Source organism: Chlamydotis macqueenii, chromosome 1 (genome assembly GCF_036417535.1).
Source record: "Chlamydotis macqueenii isolate bChlMac1 chromosome 1, bChlMac1.mat, whole genome shotgun sequence".
Lineage (NCBI taxonomy): Eukaryota > Metazoa > Chordata > Aves > Otidiformes > Otididae > Chlamydotis > Chlamydotis macqueenii.
In genome coordinates, this window is record NC_141556.1 from 56661742 (window position 1) to 56686976 (window position 25235).

The following is a 25235-nucleotide window of genomic DNA, read 5'->3' on the forward strand; positions in this document are numbered from 1 at the left end:
TGCCTTTCATTTTTCTTGAAGGAACTGAGACACGGACAAGCTTCTAGCGAGTACCAACCTCATCAAACAAGCAGAGTCTTCCAAGTCCAAACAGGTAAAATATAACAGAGTGACGTCTCCAGGTATAGAATGGGGAAGAAAAGGTAAAATATTATTTATTTTACTAAGACTGTGCAGGCTTGTTGTTCTGAAGGCCTTTGCTATGCTATAATATGTGCTCCCCATACGAGAAGCAGGAGATTGTGTGTACATATATGTGTGGATGTTTGTCAATCCTCGACAGCTGGAACCCATCAAAGCTGCTTGTGTTTGTATCCTCGTCTGTGCCTAATCAGTGCAAATAGTTCCTTGGGTATTGGATTCACTGACATGTGCTAGGCGAGGGGAATCCAGACTGCTAATATTTAATATTTCAGACCTCCACACCCAAGATGCAAAGCTTAAAAAGGGTAAGAAGGAAAGTGCTTGGAAGCAGTCTTAAAACTAGAAGACTAAAAATAGCACCTAATCCTAGAGAGGTGCTGCCCTGTTTGGAGAAGGATGGGAGATGAAGTGATAGATTGAGTGAATTTTTCTCTCTCCCGCTGACATATCTGATCGTGTTGGCATCCACATATGCCCTGCAATACAGAAAAGATTCTTAAGCGTAGTTGCTTGTGTAAAGGGAGTGTGGAAGTGGGATTGCTTTGCATGTCTTAGTGTTGCTTTTTTGTCTGTTTTTCTGCCCAGATTCTGTCCCTAAGCCACTAAGGTCCCTTCCCTGTCCCCCGTTAAAACCTTTCATCTTCCTGAGAAGAATGAGTGAGAGGACTCTACTCCTTTCTCTGGAAGCAAGTCCTCTAAGAAAGCTGAAACAAGTTCTGTTGTGTTGAACTGCTGACCAGTACAGCTTCCAAACCTTAGTGCTTTGGATATATTTTTAGTCTCATAGCATTGTGTGCTTCTCAACAGGCCTCCTTTAGCAGCTGCTCTTTAGGAACATATTTATTCTAGCTGTGTCTGGAATTTCCTTCCCTGCCTTTTTTTTCCTATCACATATATGTGAATTCCTCCTCAAGCCAACACCCAGAAAAATCCTCCACCCGGATAGTTCATTCTCCTGAGCTGATTTGCAGACAATTTTAGTTGAGAGAGAGTTCCTTTAAGGCCACTTGGTCATTCCTTACAAATGCCTAGTATGAAATATGGTTGTTATTCTCCAATTTGCTTTTGCTGCATTAGCACTGTGATAGCTGGGAGTGGGGAACAGCGGCTGGCCAGTTAGGAACATCTCATGGCTGCAGTTCATTACTGAATACTATTTTGAAATCAAAGATTTGAGTGTAATGTGATTTCCTACTTGTCTCATACTCATTGCTCTAAGAACAGAGGTCATATGTGAAATTTGATCTCAGAAACTCTGACCTACTCCTCTGTCTTATTAGCTGTCTTATTAAATTATTAGTTGGACCATTACTGAAAATTAAGGATCTATATGTTGCAAAATCAAGCAAAGTATTTTAAAGCTGACTACAACTCCTGCAAGGTCTAAATATTATTCTAAGCTAAAAATAACTTGCGTGATGATGCAGTCAATGCCTATCCAAGTTTGAAAAACAAACTGCTCATGATCTGTTCTGGCCACTAGCCTGGCAAACATATGGAATACAAATGGAGCAAGATTATTTTTTTTTCTGTGGTTTACATACAAACTCAGTTGCAGAAGCAGCAGGCAAAGCCAAGAGTAGAAAACTGGCCAAAAGAAGAGCATGTTCAGTTCTGCAGCGTGGCTGGTTTAAACGAAAAGCTGCTACCAACCAAGCGGCTGAGCTAGAAAGCCTTAACTTTTCCAAACTTATAAGGCATGTGGAAACCCTGTGAAAATGATTTTTAAGTTTTTCAAGTAGAGGCTCTTCAAAGTTTGGGTTTTTTTTTTTTAATGAAGAAATGTCTTGAATACCAGTGCTGAACCTCTTCCAAGTGTGAGTTTAAAAATGTTTTTCTTGTAAAATGCCATTCTTTGATGTGACCAGTGAATTCAGCTGTGTCCTGGAAATTAAAAATTTTCTATTAGCTGCACTTTAAATACATTCTTCTTTCTGAAGCATGCCAATGAAGATGCTATCCTGAGTACAAAACAGAGCCATGTACTCAAAGGCATTATTCAACCTACTTGACAAGAGAAGCACTCAGCTTTTCTGAGCTAGAATGTAATAGGGAGGAAATAAAAAACATTCAATGAATTATGCTTTTTTTTAGCTGTAACACTGAAAACTCCACTCTCCTGTGTTCTATGGATAAAGTGGCTTTGCTTTGTGTCTTCTTCAGATTAATTCTCAATGCTGGTATGTGAATAAGTTAGAGAAGCATTAACTCTTTTGGCCATAACAGTAAAGACAATATTTGCAGTACTTCCAGCTTGTTTGTATTAGGAGTCAGAATTTCTTTGGTGTGAAGAATACACACACAGTCCTGTGTTCTGTAGCGTGGTTGATCCATCCGTGAGCAATTTTATTGTTTTAACTCCCTTTCTGAGGAGTTACTGCAGTTAAATCAAGTTTTCTGCCTCAGCTTCCTCCTAAAGCATCCTCTACTGTTTCTCTCTCTTTTCCTGCATCCACCAATGTGTACAGCAGCCGCCAGACAAATTCTACCTCCTGCATTTGCATTCAGTCAGAGAAGTTCCTCTGTCTACAGGAATGGTGGGAGTCCACCAAACGGCAAAACTGATCCAACACCTTGCTGGGGCAGTCTTTCCCTGTCTCTCTTCCCCATCCTCCAGCTGCCTGATCCCATCTTCTTTTTTTTTCTGTTCAGATGAGCACCAGAGTGGATACAAATAGGAGAAATGCAAAGCCATCTAGATAAGGGAGAACATGATGCCCCACTGGCTCAGACCAAAGCTCTGGCTAACTCTGAGAGCCAGGAGACTTTGGTTAGGAGGAATGTGCCAGCCTGGCCATGCTCTGCAGGCCGCTCGGGCCTGGCCCTAGTGCCTCTGTATTATGTGCTTCGTTCCCTTGGGTGGTGGCTCCCTATTTCATCTGCGAGCAGAGGAGTATTTAGTCACTTCTTCAGGTTTACCTAGTGAAATTAGGATAATTCACCCATGGACTTTGACCAAGTCTGTCACTGAGATTTAACTGAAATGCAAGCTTGTCAGTGGCGTTGTCATCGACTGAAGACTGATAACAATTTAATAGAAAATAAAAGTAGAATGAAGAAAACACTGGTAAAGTTTATCTGACCTTGGATGTCAACTCAAATGAATAAAGATATATGTAACTGCAATTACTTCTCCCAGTAAGCTACATATGTGGGCAGTCTTATTTCATAATTAATTTGTTATTCCCGTTTATCATAGTTGATTAAGCTAAAGTAGAACAACATGCACTTATTCCAGAACAAAAATCTATGTATGTGGAGTTAGTCAAGAGCAGTTATTTTTGAATTTGCAAAAGCTATTTAGAAAGCTCTCCCAGTTTAAAAAAGATCTGTATCTCCCAAAGTACACACTTCATGATTCAGAGTTATATATTTCCCCAACTGCATTTCGTTTCTTGCAATAGAGATTTTTGTGCAGAGATCAATAAATGAATGTCACAGCACCAGCCTCCCAAGCAGGAAGAATTATTTGTTAAAAATGAAAAAGCTGCTTTCAAATAGGTTTGTGTTTGGTTTTTCTTTTTCTTTTCTTTTTCTTTCTTTTTTTTTTAATATGTATTAGCATAGGATAGAAATGTGCTCAGTGAAAGATGCTAAAGGATTGAATTTTAGCTACAACCAGGATATGCACTTAATCCATGTCTGTCCATTTTGCTACTGGTCTGCTTTTTAGCTCAGGCAGTCCTTGAGTTTCTTCTAACTGATCAAGCTACCAGCGAAATTAGAAGAGGGTATGTCAGCCGTTAGTTAGTGACACACTGCTACATCGGAAGGTTTTTTAAGGACAAATAGGAAGCCCACCTTACAAATAATTAAAGCCAAGAATTTATTGTTAGTATAATTGAAATCTTGCGAGTCTAATGATTATTGATCCAGATAAAACTTACAGAAAGAGAAAGAAGAATAATGCAGTTAGAATACTTTTATAAAATGGTAATACATACACTTCTTGGCTTCTACCCCTTTTCCTTGTATTTCACTTACCCTTCCACGGCTCCTGCGGGTTGTAAGGTTGGTGGTTTCATTCTGGTATGTGTGCGGGGGGTGATATGGAGAGTTGTCAGCATCTGGAGTCCTTTGCTGGGAGAATATGATATTCATGTTGATGGTTTCTCCTTCCTCGCTCTAGGATCCACTTGGTGTCATTTTAACGTATTTGCTAGCACGCATTTACACCTTTCTTCATTGGTCTGCAGCACCATGCTACATCTGATTTATGGATATGGTGCCTATTGCATGTTAGTTGCTATTTTTATGTTCTCTTTGTTACCCCTAAAACCAGTTTCATCCACTCCAGGTCAGCATTTCTTTGACTGATCACTGGAGAGTTGATTATAGCCACCGGGTCTCCAGTGCTAAGCTTGTGCCTTGCCTGTTATCTTCATTTGCCTGTACTCCTCTGCACCATGGCTTGTGTCCCCATTTCTCAAGACCTCTGCTATTGCACCAGGCCTGCATTTCTCTACACTGCATCATTGTGCTAGTCACAAATCTGTCATTCTATGTAGAATAACTGTTTGTAATTGCTGTTGATAAAAAAGGATGGCTGTACCACACACAGATAAACAGAAGTAAAACAGATTAGCCATAGACCTGGTCAATTATGGAAGCTGCTGTTCACAGCTAACCAAGTAAAACAAAGGTACAGAAAGGTCAAGAGAAGTCCAAACAAAGCAAGCCTGAGAAGCCTCGGTCCTTGCAAATTCGGTACAAAACTTATAGCAAATTACTGAGAATGGCAGTACTATATTATAGGGCTACATGGTCACAATGTGTTAGCCCCAAAAGCTGAGAAAGGTAAGAGCAAGCTGTACACGCTAACAGATAATGCATCAGATTTGAGCAGGTTTTTTTTAGAACTGGTGATTTTTTTCTCTTTTGGGGTAGAAAATACAAGAATGCAAGAATTAGAATTCCCGTTATCTGACCTTTTAAAACTACAAGTTAGCTGAAGTATATTGCGTATTTTTACAGACAAAATTGCATTACGTAGTGAACAGTGGAAAACAAGGGTAATGGCAAAGATAGTAAAGCACTGAAATTGTCTGGTTCTTTCTCAGAAACCTCTGATAAAAGAAAATCCACAGCTTCCCCAGGCAAACAAACATCTGCCAAATTTAGCTGATTCTGCTTTGAGCGAGATAATCTCTTGATGTTCCTTTCAGTCCTATTGTTCCCTTTTACTAGTTTGCTTTTTTTTTTTTGTCTTAAATAAAAAAATCTGTGTGCATTCTCAGAAGGGACTGCTTTTGTTGCCTCCTTTGTCTTTTTGATAGACATATGATACACTGATGCGTGTCTCCAGAAAGCCTCTTCTAACTAGGTTTTGCAGAGCTTAAAAGTGGCCTTGCTTATTCCAGTCTGCATTTTTAAAAATACTATCATCCTTCATTGTATATTAAGAACTACTTATTTCACAATCACCTATTAAAATAATCCCAAAGAAAATTAAGCTCATGGTGCTTGGACTGCTATCACTTACTGCATTTCCATAGTTGATATACAGATTATTTCTTTTTTTTTCATTTAGAAGAATACCCATGCCTGAATTTTCTATTTGATGTTTTGATATTAATAAGCTATCTCTGGCATCTTTTCTTCTCCAGTCACATCCAACCTGTTGTAGTCCTGACTTGACCTGGCACCTCTTTAATATCAATGGGTACAGCCCTCTTAATTCAGCATTTCCTCCAGAGCTGCAATGCTGAACCAGGGTCTGGGCAGGACATCTTGATACACAGAAGGGAGATCACTAATCCTATACCATATCCTTAATGACTAAGTCCAGGTAAATTAGAGGTGGCAAAATCTGGGTCATTTTAATGTAGGATCACTCCCAACAGTGTCATATTGAGTATTTTGTCAAGGCTTTGACTAAGGATCTCAAGAATGGGACAGACACATCACTCAGTCTCACAGTACCATCTTTATTCCTTCCAGTAATTCCATTTTAACAATGGAGCCCTCCTGCTGCTCCAGTCTGAACGATGAAGCTTGGCTGGTCTGATATTTTGCCACTCCTGCCCTGAGACCCATCATATGCATACAGCTTTCTTAGTTCTGACCAAAGAGAAGGAAAACATAAGCAAGGTTGTTTCCTTTATGGAAAACTTAGTCTGCCCAACATATGCAGACAGAGTTTCAGGCACATTCACAAGATGGACATGGCGTTCAAAGAAGTGTTATCAGAGGCACTCCAGATAAATGAGACATTTGGACCAGAAGCAACAAAAAGATAAGCAAGAATTCCTTAAGTACAAAAGTTTGTGTGGATTTATCCTAATGTGTTCTGATAATCTGAATTTGATTCTGTTATCCTTTTCTTTTGCTAGAGGTATAACCCATTAGCTAACAGGGGTTTTCAGAAGGTACGGAGAAGGAGTGGGCTGTGAGGTGTGGAGTTAGTACAAATTCCATGGGGCACATTAAAGCAGCATGGCCTTTCCCTGAGACTGACTGAGGTGGAATCTGTTTGCTTGGCGCTTCCTTGCAGAGAGGTTTTTGTCAGATTTTGTTTAGGAACCCGTGATCATTAATTCTAACTGAGTAAGGGAGCAGGTAAAATGAGACATCAATGCAAGGCTATCATGATTTGGGTAATTTTGGGGATATAATAGCTAACATAACTTCCAAAGTGGTGCTGGACTTTTACTCTGTATATTCCTTTGCTGTAGGAGACATAAGAAGGTTTTTACCTTGTTAATACTTGGATTGCCTTTGAAATATTCAGTATTCCTTCTCTCTCTTCCCTTCTCCCCACTAAACATGTATTTTCAACTTTACGGGGAAAAAAAACCCAAACAAACAATTGCTGCTAGAGAAGGGAGAGCTGAAGAATATGAAGAAATTCCTGCATCTTTGTCTGGGACCAACCGTAAGTGGAATGCATTCCTATGGAAACCAGAAGGCACAGTTATTCCAAAACAATTCAGACATAAACTTACGCTCGTATCCCAGGCTGAATCTTCATGGGTTATATAAGGGAAGGCTAAATATGGGATTATTCTGTCCTGGTTAAGAACAGGCAAACTGACAACTTGAAAGTTCAGAGAGGGCATTAGATTGCATATTTGACGGTAGTCCATTTGATCCACACAAATCTGAATCAAAACCAGCCAACTCAAAAAACCCCACATGAGTTCCCTACTGCAACCATGGATTAAAATGGTTTGTGGGGATGAAAAAATCAGCTGGATACTTAGTATTTCTATTGTAATTGTTTGATTTGGGTCTTGTCTTGTCCAAACTGGTATAAGATCTCAAGTGGGCAGAAATGCAGATCACAGCGGTGTATCTCACTGCCAGCGCCTCGCCCGCAGCTGGAGGTGCACTGATCAGCAGCAGAACCTGTAAGAGGGAAGGAGCAGGCTCCGGGATGCCTGGGCTCACTTGGCTGGTGTGTCGTCTGATGGGGTATGTGGGGTTATTGCACAGCGCCAGCTGGAAGCTGAATGAGCAGTTAATGATCACACAGCATTTTGAAGATGTAGAATGTAATCTATTGCCCAAAGTAGCACTTTGGGGTGGGAAATTATCTTTAGATTCTGTGCATTCATTGACCCCTCTGAGAACTGTTTTACAAACGGGAAGGATAATGGAGGGAAGGTTGTTTACAGAGGCATTAGCTGCTGCAGAACTGTTCCGCAGCCCCAGAGGGATCACTCTCTGCATGTGCATTCTGTTCTGGAATAAAAGCATACTTTGTGAAGTAATTTGTTTTTAAAGGACTGTCTGCCTAAGTGCTCTTCTGGAATAGCTCTGGCTGAATAATGCTGGTTTTAAAAGCAGTGCCAGCCAGTTCCTCTGTATAGACAAAGCCTTGGGCACCCGGGATTAGACTTTAGGTTACTTATATAAATTGCTTCATGTCTCAACTGGGGACCCTGCGAGCACATCCTGCTGATGGTTAGGGGCTGTGGGTTTTGTTGGTTGGTTTCCCAACTTGGCCAGCACTGACAACACCCATGTGCCCTCTCAACCTCCCACGGGCAGAGGGTGAGGAAGCTTCCACATGCACCTTGAAACAGGCTGAGATGCTGCTCCCATTCCTTCTGTCATCTGAAACCCACTGAAAGAAGGGGTTAATACTAAGGAATCAAGCTGATAAATAGTGATCAATGATTTACTGACCTTGAGAGAAAGAACAGCAGAGTGATAAACTTAACCTAACGAGATACTTTCAGGATGCTCTAGCAAGAGCTAAGGTAAGTTAGATGGGAACACCCTGAGGGGGTACAGACACACTGGCTGAGACCAAGATAAGGGGACTTAAGAAGTTTAGAACCAACTGATAGGGTGGAAAAACCAAGGAAATTGGAAACAGCAAGAAACCACCCTGGCAGCAAGAACAAAGCAGGACAAAGGTTTGAACCCGGGCAGCTGGACACAGTGATAAGGAGGAGAGAACGACCACCAGAGAGACTATGACTCTTGAGAACAGACACGAGATGGACACAGAGACCAGGAAATAACCTGTCGTGGGAGGAAAGTTATGATAATGATTTTTCGGAAACCTAATTAATATATAACCAAGTCCGTGGGAATTCTATGAATATGTATGTCTATGATGCATAAATACTGTACCTGTTCCTTAACACGTTGCACACGTTTCGAGGAGCGATCCCCTGTGTGCCTGGCGCTGTAATAAAGAATACCTGCTTAATAGTTACATGGACTATTAAGTTTCTTTTATTTTAGCCTTTTCGGCTTCACCACCCCCCTCAGCAGGGCGGGGATCCCGAGGGGCAGCCAGCAACGTCTCCTGCTCTGAGGGCTGCACCCGCGTCTCCTTTTGGTGCAGTCCCAGACCGACTGTGCTACCAGGGCCCAGCAAAAACAGGTGATTGCTTTCCAAACACGGCCTCCCAGAAGGCTGGAGAATTGTAGAAGTGTTCATACCCTAAGCAGCACCTTTTCCATCTTTTTAAAATAGCAGATTAAGTCATGCATATGACTCAGCCTCATTTTCTCATCCTTTGATGTCAGGCGAGTCACTTCTCTCCCGGCTTTTGGAAACAGACGCTCTCTGCCAGGTTTTGGCCATCCAATCCAAAAATGCCGTGTGCCTTGTTTAGGAAGAGATCTGTGCGGCACCCTGACAAAATAAAAGCTGAGCTGTGTTCAACTGAATGCCCTCCAAACCCGTGTTTTTTATTAAGCCTGTCTTTGCCAGATGTGAAGTTAAGGGTCATACAGTATTCCCCGGCGATGGCAAATGTAGGAGTTGATAAATTTCAGAAGATAAAATGATTGAAGACAATAATTCCACTAGATTTCAGGGGGCGGGGGCGATGTGAGGAAGGGGCGGGCCGCGGCCGCGCGCAGGCGCTCTGGCGGCAGGCCAGCGCCCGCGCCCCGGCAGCCAACGGCCGCCGGGTTTTGGCGGGAGGGCAGCGCCCCGCCCCTCCCTCCTCCCCCGCTCCGGCGGGAAAAGCGCCGGGTCGGGCGGGAAGCGGAGCTTTGGAGGGGTTTAGGGAGCTCAGGTGCCTGCGCGCTGGGGTGTGGGGACCTCTTGCAGCCCCGCGCTCCGGGAGGTGCCCGGGGACGAGCGATGTTTTAACTCCTGTTGTCCTTTTGAGGGGGAGTTGTGTTCTGCGGGGAGGGAAATTCTGCGGCGCCTCACCCTGTGGGAACAGAAATTTGCAGCCCCTGGGAAGGCAGCTGGCCAGGAAAAGCCACGTGAATCCATGTGTGGAGGGATGGTCAATTATTTATTTTTCTCTGAGTCAAGAGATGTGAAATTCTATCGCGGTGCCCCTCAGGCCAGGTCTCATCTCCTCTCCCCTAACATGGGGCCCAGGCTCCAGTCAAGTCAGCCGCCATGTTTCTGTCTGTTCCGAACCTCACTAAACCCAGCCTGGGGCCAGGTCCCCGTCGCAGCAACGGCCTGTGCCAGTTATCTGTCGAAAAGAGTGCAGCACATAGGTCTTGCCTGCATATCCTCACAATTAGCTCCCGGGGCAGTAACAGCAGGGCACCCCAGGTGGCACAAAAGTGTTTGGGTTTCCCCGCAAAGGTCCTTGTTTCTTCATGGATTCGCTGCATTGTCTCAGGCTTTCACCCTTTTATCTGGTTCATTGCAGGCAGTGGCAGCCTGAAATCGTCTGGGTCTTTGGTGCGCCAACGCAGCAGCCACAGGAGGACTCTCCACTAAAGAGGAGGATTTTTGTTCATTCCTAAAGCTTTTAGTAGGGTGTGGTATAATTCCCCCATTTTCCCTCATAGCCTGCAGGAAGGCACAGGTCTGGGTCTGCCTTGTTTTTCTGCTATGAGATGCCAATTGCCTAAGGATGAACGATCCCACAACCTGTTCAGCTGTGCTTGGAGTGCAGCATTACATACATTTCAAGAGGATTCTTAATGGAGAAGGGGCTTGTAATACAATTGTAATGCCTTTTGCATTACTTGTTTTCCTTCCTTCAGTATTTGAACCTAAGGGAGTTTTAAAATATCTTCAAGTATTTTTTAATTAATGCTTTACTGTAATTATTTTTCTGATTGATATAAGGCATGATGTGAAGGCATGATTTCTCTTTCCATAATTGTCAGGGTTCTGAAATAGAAATTAAATACGTCCTGGCACTCTCAGAAACAACTGATTTTATAGCAATATTTTCATTAGATACTAAAAGAAATTACTCCATCATATTTTCACTCCAAAACCAAATAAGATCATTCTAAAATTATAATATTTTCTTTCTCACTTCTCCCAGCCTCTGTATACACAAGATTCTTGCAGCAAATTAGGCAGACCTTACGTATCCATTTAGAAGCCGAAACAAGCTATTTGCAGATTATCCTGTCCTGTGTTAGACTTCGCCCATCTTGTGCAGTTTCATAATAAACCTGCCTTACCTTTAATGGATTTTATTAACAAGGATGAGCGAGCAAACATAAATACACACATGAGGCAGTTTACAAAACTTTTGATCAGCCATAGCTAGAACAGCAAGCTCACAATTGAGACAAAAGCAACCTATCCATTTACAGAATCACAGAAATGATACAGTAGGTTATAAGATCATATTTCTAACAAACTAATTTGTATTCATTTTTTCTTGCATTCATAAAATTTAAGGAGGTCATATTTTGCTTTTTATTTAAGCATGCTATCAATAAATGCTTGTTCTGCCTTCAGGCCTTGCTTATAGGAAGTCACATAAAGAGGGCAGTGAAGCTATAGTGGAGTACAGACATCACAAATTAACCATGAAAAACCATGAAAAAAGCTCTCTGTATATGTTTTTGCATAACAAAAGCCTCAGATTTTTATTACCCTTCTCTTATTTTCTTCATGCAAGCATACTTCTTACAGGCATTACTTGCATGTCTTTAACATTTATTAGGTATTCTGAACTCCAGCAAGAAATACAGCTTTATAGTCTACTGTCAAAATATATGACTAAGGAGTTGTAGCCTGTTCAATAGCACTGTTTTGTGGGCTTTCTGTCACATAAAGACGGGGAAGCTGAGATGCACAGCCTTTCCATTACCCATTCTGCCTGCAACTATGCTGACTTTTGTTGTAAAAATACTGTTGGCCTTTAACTGTCTTACCAGAATAAATTCCACTAATGATTAATCATTTAAAATGTTCCCACCTCCAAACTCATAGTCTGACCCAAGATTCTCACAAGGGAATGAGATCTTTTTTTCCTAATACCTGTTAAACCCTTTCTAGCCAAACTAGTTCATCAGCGAGTAATGCAGCAGATGTTCTTCTTTTGGTCTGGAAGGTCAGATAACGAGGAGTGGGAAGCAGAATCTGAGTTTAAATCCATATGTGATGGCATACTGAGAAAGTTCTGTAGTTCCAGGACTTCTTAAAAGTCCTTCTACAGTCATTTACTCATTTATTGTCACCCCAATACTATCTTTGTTTTGCATTTCTCAGTAGTGATCAATACTTTATTGCCTGCTCTTTCACGATGAAGGCCATGGAGGATCAAGTAGTCCAAGAAGAACCAGGATACCAGGATGATGAGGTAACTTTATGGTTGATTGAAAAGTATGCGCAGCAAATGTGGTTTGAAGGTATTTTGAATGCGTTAAGAAATCCATGGAGAGACAGGAGGTCCCCGAAGACCATCAGGGAGTTCAATGCATTTAGAATTTTGTTCCAGTCTAATACCAAGAAAATCTCATTCTCCTAGTCCCTGTACAGCCTTGCTCTTCAAGTACTCTTCATTAACCTTTCAAAACCTAAGCACAGTTTTTAATGGGATTATCATTATTTCTTTGTATTTTATTCTTCTATATTAAATGCAAGGGGACTATCAGTTAATTTTATGCTTCCAAGGAGGGTCATCAGCCTGAAAAGGCTGAGAAACTGTGTCGGAAAGAACCAAGATGATGACAACCGTAACACAAGTTTTATTAGAGCAGCAGAGGACTGCTTGCCTGTGAAGATACACTTTATGAAGAAGGTGAATGGAAATGTGTAGGCCCTCTTGGATCACTTTGGCTTCCCTTATTTGGGTAGTGCAACAACTTATGTATTATTACGAAAAACAGTTTAAATGTTTACAAATTTGAAACAGGCATATAGTGAGATAGATGTAATTACAAGGAAAAGAAAAATCTTTTTTTTTTCTGCTTTTTTTTTTTAGGAATCCTTTTTTCAGGATATTGACCTGCTACAGAAGCATGGAATTGTAAGTATTAGCAATGACTTCACTGCACAGAATTGTCCATGTAAAGCTACTGTAAGGTTATTTCCAAAAGCGTGTACACGTTGATAAAAATAACTGAAGTGCCTCCTTGCAGTAAATTCTAAATCAGTCATGTGAAGACAAATTTTGCCTTTGGTGATAAGACAGGTTTTCAGAAAATCTCATTCCCATCAGATTCCTAAATAAAGTGGCAAGATATTCAAAGTATTTAGCACCCAGCACTCTTGAAAAACCAACTACTTGCTAATTTATTTGAAAACTGTGTGATAGATTACTTCCTGTTCCTGCCAATCTTTGTAATTACTCTTGCATTTTTGGTGCATGTGAAATTACACTGTGACAATTGCTGCTATACTATTTTCAGCATGCTGGTGATGGGGGTAGAGTGGGAGTGAAGAAAATATTAGTAGTTAGAGAAATAAGTGGTTAGTTTTCTTCATCAAATATGAATTCCTATAGTCGTTATCATCATCATTATTTTGACATAAACACTGCCTATTTATTTGAATTACTATTATTATACGTTTATCCAGGAGACTGTCTCATGGATGGGAACCCTATTACATTCAGTGTTACAGAAGTAGAATCAAAAGTTGGGTTTGCCCGAAGTAATGTAAGATTTGACTCTAATATAAATTACTAAAGACAGATATAGACGGGGGGGAGGGGGGGCGACGACACACACAGACACAGTGAAACAGCATTAGTCAGCACTGCAGTTACTAGGCTCAGCATGCCAGCAGTGTAATCATTGTCAACTTTTTAAACTGGCAAATAATTGACGGTTTTAAAGAGAGTTCTGAAGAAGGATCATGAGGTTGGGAGTGCTAACTATGGGGACAACCTAGGAAAAATACAGAAATTATTGTGTTAAAAATTTAACAAGATGACCGAAGAGGCTGGCCTCTTGAACTGGAAGGGAGCTGTACTAGCCTGTCACTGTCAAATGAGGCATGGTATGCAGATAATTATGCTAAGGTATGAAAGATCTTGACAATAAAGAATAATGACTTAGGCTGTACTTCTCACTTAATAAGGGTTTCCTGCTCCTTTTATTTATTTTTTTTCCTTCCTTCCAAGTGGTTATTCCCACACCCCAGGGGAAGTTTTTATTCTCCACTCTGCTAGTTAAAATCCTTGCGTGAACATACGATGACCCATTATGTGTTAAATTCATTTGCTTCAATAAATAGTTTTTGTGGCTTAGATTTGTTTTTCCTAGGAGTAGAGAGAGAAATATTTCCTAAATCTGACTCTGTGGCCACAAAGAGAGTCAGATTAGCACAACCAAGCCTGAAGATGCTGTGAACATGCACAAAGTTACAGTCAGTTTCCGACGATCCGTGCGAGTCAGCTCCCAATGATCCACGATCAGATTATCTAGTTTATGGATTATCTGTGCTAAGGGACCAAGGACAGATTGAGTGTTACAGGGTGTACTAGGTTGGGCTCCACGCTATCTGAAATAATCCGTACTGTTTCTTTGCTACCAGCTTGGATCTAGAAAGACTGGCACCGAACAGGGACAAGTAAATACAACTGGAGCCAAGATGCCTTTCTCTCAAAAGCACCAGGATGTTTCTGCACCATGATCCCTCACACCAATATTACTCAAAATTTTCTGTTGTTTGTCATAACAAAGAGTTTGCTGTCAATCTGTTTCTTTCTTGGTGAAAATACACATGCATGTGAATGTATAATAAGACATTTTTCAAAGATCCACTTCACCTAGTTGTTAACTGTCATGAGTTCTCACAGAAGGCAACTTTCTTCACAGAACGTAGCAGATATTAAAAAACTGAAGGCTGTTGGGATCTGCACCATCAAAGGAATCCAGATGACCACAAGACGGGCACTGTGCAATGTAAAAGGGCTTTCAGAGGCCAAAGTGGACAAGATTAAAGAAGCTGCAAACAAGCTGATTGTAAGCCAATCACTTTCTTGATAGTTTAAATTTATGCTGGCCTCTCCAAAATGCTGTGCACCATTTCTCTTAACAGATTTTTTTTCACCACACCATCAAGATAATTTTGAAAATCATTCCCCTTGTTACTCTGAAGGTATAATATTTTATACTCTACAACAACCAGACAAACGCTGTGGTGCTTTTCATACCCAGCCTGTGTAAATGAGGCTGGAGTGGAGAGAAAATATTTAGGTGGGACATTGCACTTTACCTGCAGCTTAAAGCTAAAATGAACTTCTTGTGTTCTCTTTGCTCTTCCTTAGGAACCAGGCTTCCTGACTGCCTTTGAGTACAGTGAAAAACGGAAGATGGTATTTCATATTACTACTGGCAGCCAAGAATTTGAGTAAGCTTATCTCTGCTTAAATCCTTCCTTAGTCCAAACAGTCATATTTATTGTCCTTAACGAGACACAAAAATATACAGGAATAAATATTCAGCTAGGACACGTAGGTTACCTTGCCTTTGGAGCTAGTGCTGGCTCAAAGATGCCTGTGTCAGTAAGCAACAAAACCAACTCATTTTCTGCGGGGAGACTGGACTTTGTACAGTCATTGTACATAAACAGAGTTGGGATCCAGAAATCCTGAACGTATCATCATTTTTTTCACCTAGTCAAAACAACCTGCAGGTCTCAGGTCAAAATTATAAGTCTTCAAGACCTCCCTTGAGATATTTTTATGGAATGTTACCCTTTCAAAGGTATTTTCTCTCTTCTTTTTTTTTTCTTTCCAGTAATGATTTCTATAGCTCTTTCTCTTGCACACAGAAAGGAAGGTTGAGACACTTAGTTCTTTATGAACCAGTGACCATTTAGTGCCCTGCACTTAATGCATCAAGTGAGGGGCTTTTTTTTTTCTCTTAAAGTAGCAAAAATTTATCTTTTTTACTTTCCTGTTATGATTTTTTGGGGGTTTAACTATACCATAATCCTCTCCCTTTCTCCAGTAAACTTCTGGGTGGTGGGATTGAAAGTATGGCAATCACTGAGGCCTTTGGAGGTGAGAAAACCACGTTAAATGAGTATTACTGAACAAAGAATTGCAACTTACTTGAGATTTTAAATAAAGATGGATTACTTCTATCAAGCTTATCACACTGTAGTCATAAAGATGAGTACCTGCATAAGGGTAAGACGAAAGAATACACTTCTCTTAAGTATTTTCCCATTTTTCCTCTTCATTTGCTTGCAGACTAAGCTTGAGCTGAGTAATTATTAGACTTGGGGCATGCTGATTCAGTACAACATAGCATTTTTAATACTATTACTAACATATGTCATACAGGAAAGATTTCCCTGATGCAAGCTGTGTTCCTTTCCAGTAACAAAACTGCCACAAAAGATATTTTATTTATGTACACTTAGGATACACTGCATTTCATACAAGATTTTGAAATCACAATTAAGCTATTATTATAGTAAATTTGATCAGTTAGTGGTTAACACTTCAACAGCAACAAGAAGAGTTCGTAAAACACAGTACTCTTCCCTTTAGAAAAGAGAAACTGGACACTGACATGATTTGATATAATGAGATTAATAAACTCATAAGCTTCTCCTTGATAATTTTACTGAAAATGAAACTGGGCCAGGTCAGTGAGTCAACCACTTCTTTCCTCCCCTTCCCTCAATTTTCCACAAGTGCCCTGTGGTATTTAACTTCTACACAGAAAAGAATAAACAATCTCAGCAGTCAAGTGTGATCAAATTAAAGCATTTCAGATTTTGCTTTTCACGTAACACATTTCTACTGCAGAGAATATGATTTATAAATTGGGATTAAATGACTTTAAAAGGTAGAGATAGAGATGAATTTTGTAAGTAAGAGTGTTTCTAACTGCAGTAACTCCTGAATCTGGCAAACTCAGAAAAACTTTTTTTTTTTTCTTTTTCTTTATTTAACAGAGTTCCGGACAGGGAAAACCCAGCTGTCTCACACCCTTTGTGGTAGGTGTACTACCTTATAACGCACATCCATTTCTTCTCAGTGAATCCATTCTTTACAACTATATCAGAAATAAACATGTGGAGACAAGTCAGAATCTTTTACCTCTGGAAATACAGTGAAACAGGCCGTGGTGACTCTTACCTCCATTCATTGAGTTTGAGTAGAGAACTCATAGAAATGATTACTTTTTAATACTGCTTACATCAGTGTAAGTTTTGGCATAAGGAGAGAGAAGATAATAGACCGCCTTAGAGAAACCAGGGAAACACACCATCTGGAAAAGCAAAGCACAGGTATGGGTTACAGGTGGACAGGGGCCTTGCTCAGAAAAGGGCAAAGGCAAGATGCTTTTTCAGCAACTCTTTTAATTTCCTGGTTTCAAGAGGTTTTGCTGAATATGACATTCTGAAAGGGCACTGAAAGCCTGCTGCTGGCTGACAGCAATTGGATAAACAAAGACTTTGGCAGTTGCTGTGTTTGGGCAATGCCAAATACAGTAGGACTCTGATTTCCCAATATGAACATTTCCCAGTTAATAATATTAACTACTATTACTAATAGTAGTTAATAATAACTAATGTAACTACTAATGCTGCTGGAATATAGTTGCCAGACACTGGATAGGCAAAAATTCCCTTAAATAAACCCTATATTATAAAGGGAATTATAGCACCTTCTAGAAAAATAAGGCCTCTTCTGTTTAGTACAGTCTAATGGTCAGCAGAGTCATACCCTTTTGCATGAATGATTACAACTGAATGAACTGAGTATTTTAGCTTATTCACTTCAAAGAGGCTAAACTCACAATCAGTAACTATTCACATATCAGGAAAAATTCATATCCAAAGAATTTTTGATCATATGAGTTACAGCTGGGAAAAAAACCCTACTAAATCAATACTATTAATTTGGGCAGAGGATTAAAAGGATGCTTTGTGCGTAAGAACTTCTTAATAATATCCTTTCCTATTTTCAATATAAAATATACAGATTTAGTACTGAGTAAAACACAACTCTGACACCATTAATTAAATCTCATCTGATACCCAGCTGAGAAAAAGTGTCTTGAGTTTCTTCTGAAGCTGGCAGTAAGACTTGAGATCCTCGTGCTTTCCACACTGATTAAAACTGGTGGTTCTTTGTAATATGAATAAGCAGTCATATTTTATTAAGGAATAGTAATAGAGGGAGTAAGAAAATATTTTTCCCACTTTTTCATTTTGATCTTCTATGATTCACTGTAGTGACAGCTCAGCTTCCGGGACCAAACGGCTACACAGGTGGAAAGATTATCTTCATTGATACTGAAAACACTTTGTATCTTTTGGACTGTTGAAAGCTGCAGGTAGGGTGAGCTGGAAGGACAGCTCATTTTGTTATAAGCAAGTAGGAGGCTCCAGATAGCTTCCTGCATGTGTTTTAACACGACTGACACAGAAGGCCTGGAGAGCACAGTGTGTAGTGGCCCACAACACAGTGACTTTCTTCTCTGTCTTTTGATGTAATCCAACTTGTAAAAAATAGAGTTAGAATACAGATTTGATCTTAACTGGTTTTTTTTTTAGATCTAATATGCCTTCTTTATAATGGTATAGGTGATATAAGCTTTTGAATTTACTTCCAGATAAATTCATCTAAGTACTAAACACTATTTTTCACACTTCGTATCTGTGGTAGACTGTGTATAAATAGGTTTTGCTCACAGCTGAATTCCTAGAGCACAGATATCCATATGTCAAATGCCCCACCTCAAACCCTAAACACAAACCAATTATTGTCTGGCCTAAAATGTCTTTAGGGTATTTGGGGCAGTGTGAAGAGAAAAAGTCAGTCTTCTCTAGGATCAAAATAAACATACTTCTGTGTTTTTCCATAGCTCTATTTTGGAATGGAGTTTTATTATTTTCAGAGTATAGTTTGTACAAAGAGAAATCCTTAACTTTACCTGATGTCAGCCGGCCAGACCGTCTCCGTGACATTGCTGATCGCTTCAATGTTGACCACGATGCAGTACTTGACAACGTGCTGTATGCACGTGCATATACTAGTAAGACCATTATTGCAACTGGCATGGTATCTATGTTTTTTCTCTAAGGCTCTCATTTTAATAGTTCTCAGTTTAATAACTGAGATTGCCTACTGAGGATCACAAAGAATGTTTTGTTGATAACAAAAGAAGGTTGCTTCCATTTTCTCTTTCTGGTGGTGTACACTGAGCAGATTTGTTCTCTGTAAGGATTCCAGCCCAGCTGCACTACATAAACAACAAAGTTTTGCAGTTTGCCTCAACATCAAGTTAACTCTGCCATGTATATGACGAGTGTCAGCATAGCATCTTAGTGAGAGAAGCACCAATTAATGTAACCCCGATTGCCTGAATGTAAGCTAATTCTATAAATGCTGTTGAGAAATTCTCTATGATCTTGTGAATGGAACTTGACAGGGAGAGCTCCAACATACTCTGTCATAAAACTTTGCATTAAAACTTCAAGGAAGTTTAAAATGGGACTTTAACTTTGAGAGTACAATATGAAAAAGTATAATATAATTAATGTAACTCCTATGTGTCATTTAATTCAACATTAAATTCAAATGTTTATATTGCTTTTCAGTTCTTAACACAACGATAAAGTTGTCTTCATGCATAGCTTTGTGTGAAGATTTTCACAGTTTTGTTAGCTGGGGAGATCGAAACTGGAACCTGCAGAAGCACAGGCACTGCTGGTTATTGTGGAAGTAGCTTGCTACTGGGCACTGGATTTAAAACTGCTGGCAGTGAAAACATAAACAGTGCAGGCATTTAAATTGGAATTTAAAAACTCAGGCTTTTGTTGCTTCAGAGCTTTTTTCTGGTCCTGATTTCATTTGGCAACTGTACTTCCCACCAGGTGAGCATCAGATGGAATTGCTTGACTACGTAGCAGCCAAGTTCCATGAGGAAGCTGGTATCTTCAAGCTATTGGTACAAAACAGTTTTTCTTTTGTGCGCTTACTGCTTTCAGAATAAGTTTTCCCATTTTCTTTCACTATATTGACTTATCTAGCGTAATTATAATGCAGATCATTGACTCCATAATGGCACTTTTCCGTGTGGATTTCAGTGGTCGCGGAGAGTTGGCTGAACGACAACAGAAACTGGCTCAGATGCTGTCAAGGCTCCAAAAAATATCAGAAGGTAAGGGAACCATCGCAAAATTTGGAAAACATGGATTGGGGTTACTGAAACAGTAGCTGTAGTCCAAGTGTATGATCAATCAGGCGTTAGCCCAGGAATCTTTCTTGACTTCACACCCCTCTATCAGTTACCAAAAAGATCAAACTGATAATATATTATTTCAGGATGACAGATTAAGGAGTCTTTAGAACTATTCAACATTTATAGTTCTCCTAGAAATACTGTTAAGAGAAGTCTTCAATGAGAGAATAGGTTGTAGAACTGGACAAATAGCCAGTAAGATAAATTGTCTTCCCCAATTTTGACAATCTAAATACATGAGAAACACAAAGAATATAAAAAAGGATGAAAGCACAGAGAGATAAAAAAGCCGTGCCCATTGCTATGTTCCCAGTACTTTGCAGTGCTCTGAAGGATGATGACAGGATGAATAGGGTTCCTCCTCTTTGGAATGTCTCAGAAATGTTGATGAGGAATCAGTAAATGTTTTTTCATGCTGCAAATGGAAAAAAAAAAAAAGCAGCAAACCAAAAAGAGTGCAAACAAAAACAAAGGGAGGGAGAGTGGGCGGACAGCAGGGATCCAACAGAGATGGGAACTGAGAAAGACTTGTTCAGTGGAATTCTGAAAAGTGCCCATTTTTTGGCATAAGTATCACAGCTAAAGTCACACAGGAGCAAATTCAGGCTGCCTCCTGATTAACTCCAGCCATCAGACATAAAGAATATTTGCTTCTCTTTCATTTGAAATTTGAAGTGCTTCAGCAGCAGCCTTTCTTTTACCATGGGTGGGTGACTATTTTGACATTCTAGTTGGATACAGTCCACCTTCTTTCCATCGTTTTCTATTGCAGAATATAATGTGGCTGTGTTTGTGACCAACCAGATGACTGCTGATCCAGGAGCAACCATGACGTAAGACAGCTTCTCTCCTTCCCTTTTTAAAAATCTCTTCTCTTTTGTATTACATACATAACAGAGATGAGAATTGAGATTGTATGGAGCAAGAGGCCCCAAAATGAAGGTTCAGACTGGTCATTGGTCCCTCTGATATGATGAATCATTCATGGATGACACCTATAGGTTTCTCTCAGTTCCTGTAATGAGGGTTTTTATGTTTATGTGCTGCCCGATGGCTTCTTTCACTGTGACTTGAACGAAGAGAACAAGCCATAAAAAGTATTGAAAAATCACCTCATTTTCTTTTGGAGCAGCTTATATACGAAGTTTAACGCTTGTATTTCTTGAGCCGCTTGAGTTTAACGAGAGGAAAAGTAAGCCAGCATTGAGCATGTCAACATCCTATCTTGACGCAAGTGTGCTTTTTTGATATATTTACCTATTTATTATTCATTACTGAGTTCACTGTGCCTCATCTGACAGTTAATCACAGTATTAACCTATGGAATTTGCCCAGTGAATCATCACCGTTTTCTTGCGAATTTAGCTTTCAGGCAGACCCAAAAAAGCCCATTGGAGGCCACATCCTTGCTCACGCTTCGACTACCAGGATTAGCTTGAGGAAAGGGAGAGGGGAGCTGCGTATTGCAAAGATATACGACAGGTAAATCACTTTTCCTTCACAGGAAGGAAGCTCTGCAAGCAACTGTAAGGTGGCAAAGTTCACGGCACTGAAACTTAATAGCCTGACAGCCGATTCATGGTTTCAAACTAACCAAGTTTCTGGATGTAATGAGAGAAAATCTGAAAGGACAAAGTAATTAACAGACTTATAGTTGTCTTGCGTATCGCATACATTCAATTATATAATCTTTCATCACAAATCTTATCATCTCTCAAAGAAGACCATCAAATAGTTTGGTCAGACTGGTGGTCCCTTGGCAGGAAAACTCCAGAGCTGTTAAATTACTAAGTTTTGCTGACAAAATGAGTATCAATTTACCTGGTAAGCTATGGCAGAGGCAAGTCATTAAACATTGTACTACTGGAACTGCATGGAGAGACCAGTGTTTCTGGTCAGGAACTAAGAAACTGAAATGAGACTTTGCCCAGACAGAATCTTTCCTTCTCCTGCACCTTCTTCCTTCCTCTGCCTTGTGCTTGTCGTCTTCCAAGAGATGGATTTCACATTTTCTGATCGTGATAATATCGATTGTGTTCTACAGCTTGCACGTAAAGATGCTGAAGTATTCCAGGTTGCTTACATTTACATTTGGGGACTGTTTCACAACTGCATTTAACATGCGGAAACCCACAAGCTCCTAATTCCTTTTTTTTTCCCCCGCAGCCCTGAGATGCCTGAAAATGAAGCCACATTTGCAATAACTGCTGGAGGGATTGGGGATGCCAAAGAATAGGCTGAAAACCGATATAAACGTACAGCTGAAAACCACCCGGACAGTTGGGATGAAGATCTGTGCAAGGTCACCAACTGCCTGGCTGCATTTCTGTCTTTTGGGAACCATTTGAGATATTTTGGGAGAACACTGGGATGAACTCTGTACAGTTCAGTTTTATTGATCTTAATAGAATTTGGTTAATTTAGGATCTTCGTTTTTCAACTGAACTTTCAGCAAAGATTTAAGAAATAAGCTTGTGAATCGTTCAAAGAATCCTTTTCCTATATTTTGCGAAAATCAAAGCTGTCCTTTCACATGAGATTAATATACTCTTTTTTAGTTTCTTTCAAAGAGAGTGTCTATGTGGTAGAATTTAATAGTGTGAAATGGAACAGAATGGGAATAAACTCAGTTATAAAATTGACATAAATACATGGAAAGGCAGTGGCAGGAGGAACAGCCCAAGAACTTGATGGATTCTCATGTACCGCAGAGGAACAAGTTACTTTAAAAATATGTTTTTAGGCATTTTTATCTTGACTAGATAATTTTTGTATTTTTATTTGGCATTTTCTGCCTTTGGGAGAGAATGTTTTAAAACTGTTCTTACTCAAGTTAAAAATAAAGATTATGAATTACAACAGCACTCTGCTTGTGTTTGGGTGCTTGGAATCAAACCCTGCTCTCAGGAATCTCACTGATCTTTCATGAGATAAATAACCCGGTGCGACCCAACATTTTAAACCCTTGGGTCCAGTTCTCTAGAGAAACAGACTTTGTATAATTGCCTTGTCAGTCTCCTAATATAAGTAAGAATACGAAAGATTATTATTAAATAATATTAAATGTAAATATTAAAAAGCAGAAGAAAACAAAACCAGTGTCTAGATAGGGGAGAGAGGCTGGCACTGGTACTTAGACCGAGGGAAAGGCACTTTTGATTCAGCTTGAGAGAGTGTGCCCGCAGGCCAGCCAGCACCGGCATGGCTCCAAACTAGCCAGAGATGGACGTCACAGAGAGGGGCAAAAGAAGCAGCCAGAAGTAAAGAGAGAAATGGGGGATCAGGGGACAAAATACCAATTCATTTTGCTTTACCTCTAATGTTCATGGAATTGCCTGTGTTAAAATAAACTCAATTTATCTATTAGATGCTTTAAGGGAAAGCCTTACTTTGTCCTCTTCTATAAAAATGCTAATTAGAATGGGTCTAACTTTGGTGTCTGGTTAGAGAGCTTGTCCTCACTGCATTTCTTCATTTAGATTAACTAATGCATCTAAGATAACATGGAGTAAAAGGGCAGTGATGACCAGAAATTCATCCAAGAAAAGCCTGACCCTGCAGCTGGGTTTTACCTCGTGACAGAGCTGGAAAGTTTGCCTTCCTTGAGCGGTTTCTTAACGTACCTCTGATAATTTTCCTGAGGTTAAGCACTATTTTTCACAGTGGAGAGAAGTCTAGAGAGACAAAAGCAGGGAGGTTGGCTGGTCTGAGAGAGCCAGGAATGAATCAGCCGCTGTTATTTCGTGTAACATCTAGCTCTTTCCATGTGCCGGTCTTTCCCACACAGGGCATTCGTGGCCAAGCACCCGAGCGTCAGTGAGAGCTTACAGTGTCACTTCCCTCCCTCCCACCCACTTAGAAAGGCCCAAGTTTTGTCCAATATTTTATTTTAAGTACCAGGATTGCTTTTTGCTTTCTCACATATGCCATACATGCATAGAGCAAGTAAAACTAAAATTGTGAACAATTTGTATCTCATTACAGGCTATTGTTTGTTTCAAGGGTCTGCAAGTAAAGAAGATTCACTATCTCTTCTGCCAATGTAACTGATTTTTGATAATCTGACAGCCCAGAAAGCCCTGCTAATAGCACACCTGCGTTTTGAGCCAAGCCTTGGTTTGGCTGCTGTACACGCATCACCCAGACGTGGTGACTTCCTGTGCTGGGTCAGACCCGCTGGCTACGCGTTGGTTGGTGCTACAAATGTAAGCACAGCACAAAAGAACTTACGGCCTATGCCACGTAACTGCCTTCTGGCTTATTTTATCTTTCAGCTAGGAGTCTCAGGTTGAGACTGGAGTCCAATGGGAGTCCAATTGGGAGTCCAATGCTAGCAAGCCATAAATGCGGTGTGCCATGCCCACTGTCCTTCGAGTACTCCACGAACCTCCTGCAGCTGCAGAAGGGGGTGTGTGACCGGGGCTTGCCGACACGACCCATTTTGGGGCCCGTTAGGCCGTTTTCTCCTGGCCTCCTGGCACTCGGGTGAACGCAGACATCATGGCTGCTGTCGCTCCTGCCCCTGCGCCGCGCCAACATCCCCCGAGTCATCCGCCAAGGGGAAAAAAAAAAAAAGTGCAGGAAAACCCAAATCCACAGCACCCCTGCGGCCTCGCCGGCGCCGTCGCGGAGGCCCGAGGAGCCGCATCCCTCTCCGCTGCCCCGGGCCGGGCCCCCGCCGCCGCCCCGGGCCGCCGTTATTGTCTGCACGGCCCCGCTGCCATCCTCCACGGGCCGAGCGGGCGCGGAGGCGAAAGGTCGTATTCTCCAAACCCGACTACGCTGCAACAGCACCGTAATCCTCCGACCCTCCACCAACCCTGCCCGCGCGATCCGCGGAAGAATTTTACGCAAAACACACAGGCTCTTCCTGCCCTACGCCAGCCTGAGTTACGCCACTCGCGTACGCCGTGTACTTACGTAACGTACGCCTTGGCCTAGGTTTTCCCTACCGTCCAGAAGGGATTACGGGGTTAACTTCTTGCGTAACGGACTTTGAGGAATAGGGAGAACGTTACTCTCCTCCCTCCCTTCATCACGCGGCGGCCCGGCTCGCGTAAAAGAACGCTACGCACCTTTCGTAACCCGCCTGCCGCGCGGAGCAGTGTTTCGCCAAGCGCTCTTAGGGCGTAGCTGGCTTCCAGGAATAGGCGTAGCTATTTTCGAGGGCCGCAGTTTGCGCAGCGCTGAGCCGCCTGTAACGTAACCGAAGCGGGTTGGGGCAGCGGCCGCCATTTTGTGCCGGGAGC

General features: G+C 41.0%; 2 protein-coding genes across 2 annotated transcripts; one reads left to right on the forward strand and one right to left on the reverse strand.

Moving 5' to 3' along the window:
• Window positions 1–22850, forward strand: DMC1 (DNA meiotic recombinase 1). Its single transcript, XM_086752930.1, has 14 exons — window positions 1–94; window positions 12038–12128; window positions 12753–12797; window positions 14593–14739; window positions 15045–15127; window positions 15730–15782; window positions 16688–16729; window positions 17975–18047; window positions 18686–18777; window positions 19619–19692; window positions 19791–19905; window positions 20759–20819; window positions 21352–21468; window positions 22153–22850. The coding sequence occupies exons 2-14, from the start codon at window positions 12072–12074 to the stop codon at window positions 22220–22222; spliced, it is 1029 nt and encodes a 342-aa protein (XP_086609056.1). The 5' UTR covers window positions 1–94; window positions 12038–12071; the 3' UTR covers window positions 22223–22850.
• On the reverse strand, window positions 3776–25221 carry LOC147602111 (uncharacterized). The gene is given in 10 exon segments (XM_086745780.1): window positions 3776–3853; window positions 4129–4269; window positions 8124–8195; window positions 8728–8782; window positions 8875–8924; window positions 8927–8977; window positions 8979–9059; window positions 9061–9150; window positions 9153–9238; window positions 25062–25221. Coding segments are annotated over 10 exon segments (864 nt in total).
• Between the last annotated feature and the right edge of the window lie 14 nt (window positions 25222–25235).

Bases quoted from the DNA above. Each gene is read 5' to 3' on its own strand.
- DMC1 (XM_086752930.1), top strand. From the start codon at position 12,072: ATGAAGGCCATGGAGGATCAAGTAGTCCAAGAAGAACCAGGATACCAG. The intron at 20,820-21,351 runs GTAAGACAGCTT...TTGCGAATTTAG, and splicing joins GATCCAGGAGCAACCATGAC to CTTTCAGGCAGACCCAAAAA. The intron at 21,469-22,152 runs GTAAATCACTTT...TTTCCCCCGCAG, and splicing joins ATTGCAAAGATATACGACAG to CCCTGAGATGCCTGAAAATG.